General features: G+C 46.3%; 1 protein-coding gene across 1 annotated transcript in view; it reads left to right on the top strand.

Annotated features, from left to right (window-relative positions):
* RPA1 (replication protein A1, 70kDa) overlaps positions 1 to 6,373 on the top strand; it is a 77,634-nt gene extending 71,261 nt beyond the window's left edge. Inside the window, 2 exon segments of the mRNA XM_011987281.1 lie at positions 3,322 to 3,408; positions 5,370 to 6,373. Of these exon segments, the coding sequence (XP_011842671.1) occupies positions 3,322 to 3,408; positions 5,370 to 5,474 (192 nt within the window). The 3' untranslated portion in view covers positions 5,475 to 6,373.
* The last annotated feature ends 2,709 nt before the right edge of the window (positions 6,374 to 9,082 follow it).

Here is a 9,082-nt window from a genome sequence, read left to right as displayed (position 1 = left end):
CAGTCTAGCTCTGTCACCCAGGCTGGAGTGCAGTGGCGCAATCTCGGCTCACGGCAACCTCTGCTTCCTGGGTTCAAGTGATTCTCCTGCCCCAGCCTCCTAAGTAGCTGGGATTACAGGCGCCTGCCACCACGTCCGGCTAATTTTTGTGTTTTCAGTAGAGACAGGGTTCCACCATGTTGGTCAGGCTGGTCTCAAACTCCTGACCTTGTGATTTGCCCGCTTCAGCCTCCCAAAGTGCTGGGCTTACAGGCGTGAGCCACCGCGCCTTGCCCAACACTGACCCTCTTTTTGCTGTTTAATATTTTTTAGTTTGTTTCTTTTAGGTTTTGTATACAGTTTCTCAGACTGATAATTATTTAAGAGCTCATCTGATGTTATCTAGTTTTGTCCATTTTGGATGTGCTTAACATTGAAATAATGTATATAAAAGTACTTTAAAACCAGAGCACTTTCTAAGTCTAAGCCACTCGTTTCTCCTGTTCCTATTAGCACTCAGAGCTAGTGTGCCTGAGATGACTTAGATCGGCAGGTGTCCTTGAAACAACCTGAATTATTACAGGCATGCTTTTTTAACATAGTAAATATGTTCCAGAAAAGTGGAGTCAGATCCTGGTTTAAATGCACATATATCAAGTTCCTGGGTCTGTCCTATAAAACAATAATAATAAATCCACATATAAGGTGCCTGCCATTTTAGCCCATCAGATGCAATTCTTATGAAGTGACTTTCTTTCGTAAGATAACTTTGTCGATTTCAGTTTCATAAGTTTGCATTTTCACATACTAGGTTTATTTAATGCACAGAATAGATTGCTGATAATGCTGAATTTAGGAAGGGTAGTTGCTCAGATAAAACATAAGGAAGACCAATAAAAGCTGTGTTTTCTGGGCCACATGAACGGCCACCTGTCTGTAGGTGGTTTTTCCCCGATTTCCTCCAAATTGGTTGGAGCACTTGTAACGGCCACGAAGGTGAAAGCCTTCGCCGTTTGTTCTGGTGTGTTTTTCTTTTCCTCTCCTGTCCCCAGTTCTGTCTGTCTGGGCTCTGCCCCTGACTCTTTCTTTAAATTGTCCATGAGAGCTCTCAAAATAGTCTCAACAAATCCTGTTACACAAATAACTAGAACTGACTTTAAAGTGTGATAGTATCTTTTGTCTGTTTTTACCTGGTCCTCAATTTTCGTATCAGATTTTAAGGCTCAAGTCAGCCTTTCAGGATTTTTTATGAGCTTGTTATATTTGACTGTTTTTACTGCTGGTGAATGAGGACATACAGAACCTCCCCCGAGGAACCGTGAGATCCTGGAGTAGGCGCTCCACGCCCCTCAGCTTGGGAGTATAATGGGAGCTGCTGTCATCTTCTCCAGCTTTAACCCATTGTTTTATTTTCATATCTGAAAGTCCAGGGGATGCATTTGGTTTGGGTTTGGGTTTTGATCAAGTAACCTTTACAGAATAGAGTTCTGTGTAGCAAAGCTGCTCTCATGCTCGGCGTGACTTGCAGAAAATACTAGGCTGCTAGGCTGGTGTGAACTATTAATTTCTTTTTTTTTTTTGTCAAGGGTCTCGATCAACTATGTTAATATAGTTATTACACATTTATTTATGCATCTTTGTACATAGTGTATTCTCTAATTCCTGTTTACCAGCCTTTTTTTTTTTTTTAAGAAAGAAACAAGTTGCATTTAAGGAGTAACAGAGGGAAAAGGATTGTTTCTAGGCCTTCCCTAGCCTCTGCCCGCTTCAACAGTCTTCTCTGCTTGCACGCCAAATCAGTAGCTATAAATACAGAGGCTGAAATCATGAATTATATTAAACTTTCTTCTGAGTGTTTTTCCTTTTTTTTTTTTTTATCTGAGACAAGGTCTTGCCTCGTCACCCAGGTTGGGGTGCCGTGGTGTGTGATCGTGGTTCACTGCAGCTTCAAACTCCTGGGCTCAGACAGTCCTCCCACCTCAGTCTCCTGAGTAGCTGAGACTACTGGTACATGCCACCATACCTGGCTTAAATTTTTTTTTTTTTTTGGTAGAGATGGGGTCTTGCTATGTTGCCCAGACTGGTCTTGAACTCATGGCCCCAAGCAGTCCTCCCACCTTGGTCTCCCAAAACTTTGGGATTATAGTCATGCGCCACCACACCTGACCTCCTCTTAATTCTTTTTTATTTTTTGATTTTTTTGGAGAGTCTCGCTCTGTAGCCCATGCTGGAGTGCGGTGGTGCAGTCTCAGCTCACTGTAGCCTCCGCCTCCCAGGTTGAAGCAATTCTTCTGCCTCAGCCTCCCGAGTAGCTGGGATTACAGGCACCTGCCACCATGCCCAGCTAATTTTTGTAGTTTTAGTAGAGATAGGGTTTCACCATGTTGGCCAGGCCGGTCTTGAACTCCCGACCTCAGGTGATCCACCCACCTCAGCCTCCCAGAGTGCTGGGATTACAGGTGTGAGCCATGGCGCCCGGCCTTAAAGTCTTAGAAAATTCCTAAGAGTGTTTTTAATTTTTTGTATCTAGTAAAACAGACATAACGAATTTGCCTTTGTAACCATTTTTACGTGTACAATTTAGCGGCATTAGGTACATTCACATACTGCGCTCCTGTCACCACCATCCTTTTCCAGTACTTTTTTTAATAGGCAAATTCATTTTATTTTTTATTTTTTATTTTTTTGAGACGGAGTCTCGCTCTGTCGCTCAGGCTGGAGTGCAGTGGCCGGATCTCGGCTCACTGCAAGCTCCGCCTCCCGGGTTCACGCCATTCTCCTGCCTCAGCCTCCCGAGTAGCTGGGACTACAGGCACCCGCCACCTCGCCCGGCTAGTTTTTTGTATTTTTCAGTAGAGACGGGGTTTCACCGTGTTAGCCAGGATGGTCTCGATCTCCTGACCTCGTGATCCGCCCGTCTCGGCCTCCCAAAGTGCTGGGATTACAGGCTTGAGCCACCGTGCCCGGCCAATAGGCAAATTCATAAAGACAGATGACAGACTTGTGTTTTCCAAGGGTCGAGGGAAGGGGAGAATGGAGACCCACTGTTCATGGGCGGCGATTTGAAACTCCGTACATTGAGCAGTAGCTCCTTTTCCAAAACCCTCTTCCCCCGGCCCTGACAACTGCCATTCTACCTTTTGTCAATTTGATTAGTGTTTGAATTTTCAGTAAAATTCTACTCAAAACAGTTTTATGTAATGTTACCTGTAGATTAGTCATTCCTAAGTAACTTCAAACAACCCGGGAGAGTGGTTTCTAGAAGTCTTTTGAAAAGTCTTATTGGTATTTGCAGGTTGTCCAGTGGTTTCCATGTGTCAAGTTTTCTATTTGTTTTTGCAGAATGAACAGGCATTTGAAGAAGTTTTCCAGAATGCCAACTTCCGATCTTTCATATTCAGAGTCAGGGTCAAAGTAGAGACCTACAACGTAAGTAAGGGCCCAGGGCAGCAGGGTGAGTGGCGGGGAGGTGCCGTTTGTCACCCACGGCAGAGCTGCGGCGCTCACTGGCAGGGAGTTACTGTACGCACCGTGTGCCAGACCCGGGTGCTGACTTTGCCCAATACAGGTACTGTTATTGTCCCCATTTCAGATGAGGAAAGAGAGAGAGCTTAAGTGTCCTGTCAAAACAACGGTGGCGGGTAGGGAATACTGTATGGGGTTTTTTTGTTGTTGTTTATTTTTGGTTTTTGGGGTTTTTTTTTGTTTTTTGTTTTCAGTTAAATCCTAGGATTTTTTTGTCTGTGTTCTGATAAAAATTATAACGCATGCAGTAGAGTCACATCTTTGACAAATTTAGATTGTGGATAAGTATATTAAGTATATGAGCTGGGCGTCGTGGTGTGTGCCTGTGGTCCCAGCCACTCGGGAGACTGAGGCAGGAGTTCAAGGCCAGCCTGGGTAACATAGTGAGACCCCATTTCTAAGTCAGTCAGTATATGAAACAAAGACCACATGTAGTTAAAACTACCTTGAAAATTCCTTAAAGTGACCATAATACTATTTATTTATTTATTTATTTATTTATTTATTTGAGACAGAGTCTCTGTCGCCCAGGCTGGAGTGCAGTGGGACAATCTCGGCTCACTACAACCTCCGCCTCTCGGGTTCAACTGATTCTCCTGCCTCAGCCCCTCGAGTAGCTGGGATTACCGGCACCCGCCACCCTGCCCAGCTAATTTTTGTATTTTTAGTAGAGACGGGGTTTCACCATGTTGGCCAGGCTGGCCTCGAACTCCTGACCTCAGGTGATCCACCTGCCTCAGCCTCCCAAAGTGCTGGGATTACAGGCATGAGCCACCGCACCCGGCTGAGTTAATATAGTTATAATCAAACAGTATTTATTGAGCACTGTCTGCCAGATACTGTTCTACATCCTTCACGTGGAATATCTCACTTGAGCCTGGTAACCCTCTATGTAGAAACTACTGTTACCCCATTTTGCCACTGAAGGAATACATACAGAGACACGGGGGCGTTCACAGAACAGGTCACCTGCCTAAGTCGTATGCTAGCAAGTGGCCGAGCTAAAGTCCAACCCGGGCAGCCTGACTTCAGAGCTTTGCTCTTGATCATGCTTGAATGTCACTGGATTTAGTAGTGGCCAAGCACACAGCAGCGTGACAGCCCCGAGCTCGCCAGTGCAGCCTTCCTGGGCTTCCTCCCTTCTGCCCGGAAAGGCACCATTCAGTCCTGGAATGTAAACGTAGGAGTGGGACGGGGGAGTGGTAAAAACGCCCCTGCTGATGGCAGGGTGTACTCATGTATTTACCTTAATACCTGTTGTTAGGCGTGCTACTATCAACGTTAAATGAGATAGAGGATCAGATGTCACTGAAACAACGTCAGGGAGTGGGGTGGGGCCGGAGGGGATTTTTGGGGTCCTTCAGCCCCATCGTGTCTGGACGGGGCAGGTGAGGTGAAGAGAGGCTGCCTCCCAGAGCTGAGACGGGACGGGCTCGGTCGTCTCCCCTGCTGCAGGTGTTCTTTCTTTCACAACTCTGCTTTTCTTGAAAGTTTAAAAGTTGAGCTTTCAGAACTAGCTGTGTGGCTTTGGGCAAGTCCCGTGTCCTCTCTGGTCTGTATCCCCTGCAGTAGAGAGAATAAATTAAACTAGAGAAACCCTCGAAAGTCCATCTCACTAGGATTCTAGGCTTCTGAGTGTTTGGGAGCTCGGGTAAAGAATCAGAAGGGCCTGTGCTAGAGAAAGGACCTGTTTGCTCGCCCAGCCACAGACATCAGGACTAGGCTGTCACTCACCGAAATGACTGAACTCGGAGGCCGGTGTGTCTGTTCCCTCCCGCTGGGCTCACTGAAACCACTGAAGCAAAAGGGGCTTCACTGCTCCATGCCACGCTTTCACCGCTCACAAACTGCTTCTCTCTTTGAAGGACGAGTCTCGAATTAAGGCCACTGTGATGGACGTGAAGCCGGTGGACTACAGAGAGTACGGCCGAAGGCTGGTCCTGAGCATCAGGAGAAGCGCGTCGATGTGAGGAGAGCAGTGCCGATTGGGTAGAAGTTTGCAAATAAAGAGCCAGAATGGAATCGATTTCCTCCCACCTCCCTGTGACGATCCCGTGTTAGCTACTCCGCACAGAGGCTCTTTATGGTAGACTAAGCAATTTCCTCTCGTGTGTGCATCTCAGAACCCATCGGTAGGCAAAGGAAATGCGCTCGGGTGGCTGTGGTGTAGACCGTGTCAGGCCTAGGGAGTCAGCCAGCGGTTAGTGTAAGACCAGTCACTCCCTCTGCCTTCAAGGTTTTGTCAATTTCATTATCATCAAGCAGGAACTATGTCATAAGTCACTGACCCTAACGGCAGACCATGAAGTAAATTATGTAACTAGGTTTTTGCTTCTCCAGCAGTGACCCCCCTGCCTCACAACTGGGGCTCTTCTCAGCAGGGAGAGCTGAGAAGCATTTGTGGGCACCTGGGTATTTTAGTAAGTGTGTCTTCCTAGAATTCAAAGCCTCCCTCTTTCTAGAGGTGCTACGTAGTTGTTAATGCTTGGAATGGCAATAGGGCAGAATTATTAATCAAAGGCATCTCTTTTCTATCTGAAGAGTATCCTTCCTTCAGGGTTTAATAGACTGAGTCAGATGGGTCTGATACTAATCAAAATTGTCTCTTCTGAGGACTGCTGATAAGCATTGACTTGCTGTCCCCTAGGGAAATCCAAGCGACTACAAAGCGTTTCTTTAGTTTTCATTTCAATTAATGTTGCATTTCGCTTGGTGAATGCGTACTTTTTCTACCTGTACGTATTCCTGGCATTCGTATATTTTGTTTTTTTTTTTTGACTAAAGCTATGTTACACGGAAAGGGTTTTGAAGCCTTTTGTTTCCCTTGCTTTGTTTTAATAAACAGTATATTCTTTGCTTGCGAATCCTACTTTCTTTGAATGCAAAGAGTTCCCGTAACTGGAAAGCGATTAATTAGCCTTCATAATAAATGTTCACTTGGGGGAGATGTTAATTCACTATAAACCCGAAGATTAGTCCAAGGCATGGAGATCCTTCTTCCTAGTGTTTGCAGCCCTGAAATGCATCTTTAAAAGCATGAAAACACTAAAAACAAAAGGCCATGTTGCCAAAGGATGCGGATGATCCGGCGCTTGGGATTTTATTGATGTTTACACAGCAGTCTAACACCAACCAGGCTTTGAAATGTGTACAGACAGTGAGCTGGTAAGAAAACAGTAATTATGCTACTGGGCCTTTCAGTCAGCAAGAGCATGCTTGCTCTGTGTGTTCCTAATCATATTAATTATCTATCTGGTGGCTGCAACACACCGCCTGCCATTGGCTGCACATCTCACCCTCGTACCCCGGCAGTGCGGCGGTCAGTTGTCAGTCTGCTGCCAGAGGACCTGCTGTTCGTCGCTGCAGATGCCACCCGTGGAGGCTTTTGGAGGAGGTGGTGTCCTGTCTGTCTCCCCCCTCGCTGTCCGCCCTTGACATAGGAGCCAGCCAGCCCTAGACGGGATGACTGACGTTCCTGAGGACAGACACAGGGACTCCTGCTCAGCCTCACTAATGGTTTAGACACATTCCTTCCTACCCTTCTCTAGTCTCAGGAGATGGTAACCGGGTCACATTTCAGTCTCCGAGGCCTCAGCCATTTTTACGGAAGTTCTTTTCTGTCTGACCTTGCTCATAAAGCACCGACTAGAAAATTACAGTCTTCAGCCTCTTCTGGATTGACAAATTGTGGGTGGGAAGTGGTGATCTAGCTTTCAGCCCAGTAACCAGTCTCTTACGCCTACTACTCCCAGCATTCCCTCCTCTCCCCACGTGTCTGTCCACACAGCGAAGAGGCCTGAGCAGCCGTGGCACCAGGACGCATCCAGGGAACGCTAACGCCCGTCCCCGCGCCTTCTCAGTGGCCAGCGTGACGAACCCAGCACGTCTCCGTGGATGTGATTGGAAACCCAGGGGCAGTGCTGGGGGGTAGGGCTCCCTTAAGGAGGATATTTCGAACAGATTTCCCCACTAAAAGGTCGGATCACCAGCAGAGGAGCGTCAGAAATGGGCTCCACTGTTGGGCTTTTAAGAGATTTTGGTCCCTGAGGGTTACCTAAATAGATTCTGGCCCACAGTTCGTAGAATTCTCTTGGATATAGTTTACCTCGAAAGGCTATTCTTGTGGTTCTATTTCTTCTCTTTCACTTAGAGATCAATGTCGATTTTGCGTACACCATGACATCAGCGTTAAGCAATTAGGAGAAAAAAATCTAATCATTTCGCCTGTATTTCAAGCGGTTCTTGAATTCCCTCCAGTCTCATTGTGAAAGGGGCAGGGAAAAAAAATAAAAGGGTAATAATCTGATTTCTGTCCATATTTCCAGTGTTTTATACTTTCCATTAAAACCTTGCTAATCTCTCGCGTGCCGTCCTGTTTCGAATTGCGGAGTCAAAAATGTTCCCCTCCCCCACTTTTGTTCCTGAGTGGGCTGTCTTCGAAAAGTATAAATACTATTGATCGTGGTATTTAATACACTAATGAAACCCATAGTTATTGACTACATAATTAATATACGGTCTAAAAGTGAAGTTTGGCTGCCCAGTATGTAAAGGTTTATATTGACTCCTGTTTCTTTGGCAATATGCCGCCCAGGGTTTTATTTATAGAGAATGAAACAGGCTGTTTGGTCTCCTTTTCTTCTTTTCACTTGTTAGAAGGCCACTGTTCCCCCAGTAAATTGATTGCTTCCTTGTCTCAAAGAGAAGAATCCGCCCCCCGCCCCCACCCCGTCTCCTTTTATGTGGTTTGTTAGCTCTTAGCCTCATATCCACAGTGCTGGTGGAGTTCTGGCTTTTCTAAACACCTTTGGAAATCATCAGTTCCTCAAAAACAGAGCTTAGATGTTTAATTTTCACTTATTAAAAAAAAGACTGGTATGTTTTGTTATTAAGATATTAAGTAAATGTTTAAGAAAAAAGAAAAGGATTATTTGGACTATTGACTATTTCTTATGCAAGTAATCCGTTTATTTTAGGAAGATAATCTGCAGTTAAGAAAAACAAAATGGGCCTGGCACAGTGGCTCACGCCTATACCCCCAGCACTTTGGGAGGCTGAGGTGGGCAAATCGCTTGAGCCCAGGAGTTTGAGACCAGCCTGGGCAACATAAGGAGACACCATCCCTACAAAATAAAAATTAGCTGGGTGTGGTGGCCTGTGCCTGTAGTCCCAGCTACCTGGGAGGCTGAGGTGGGAGAATCACCTGAGCCCAGGAGGTCGAGGTTGCAGTGAGCCAAGATTGTGCCACTGTACTCCAGCCTGGGCGACAGAGCGAGACCCTATCTCAAAAAAGAGAGAAAAAGGGTGAGTGCGATGGCTCTCCCCTGTAATCCCAGCACTTTGGGAGGCCAAGGCAGGTGGATCACCTCAGGTCAGGAGTTCGAGACTAGCCTGGCCAACATACTGAAACCCCACCTCTACTAAAAATACAAAAATTAGCCAGGTGTGGTGGCGGGCTCCTGTAATCCCAGCTACTTGGGCAGCTGAGGCAGGAGAATCACTTGAACCCGGAAAGCAGAGGCTGCAGTGAACTGAGATCGTACCACTGCACTCTCGCCTGGGAGACTGAGCGAGAGTC

Source organism: Mandrillus leucophaeus, unplaced genomic scaffold (assembly GCF_000951045.1).
Source record: "Mandrillus leucophaeus isolate KB7577 unplaced genomic scaffold, Mleu.le_1.0 Scaffold306, whole genome shotgun sequence".
NCBI classification, from domain to species: domain Eukaryota; kingdom Metazoa; phylum Chordata; class Mammalia; order Primates; family Cercopithecidae; genus Mandrillus; species Mandrillus leucophaeus.
Note: the sequence above shows the minus strand (reverse complement) of the source record. Positions and strands in the feature narration are given on the sequence as shown.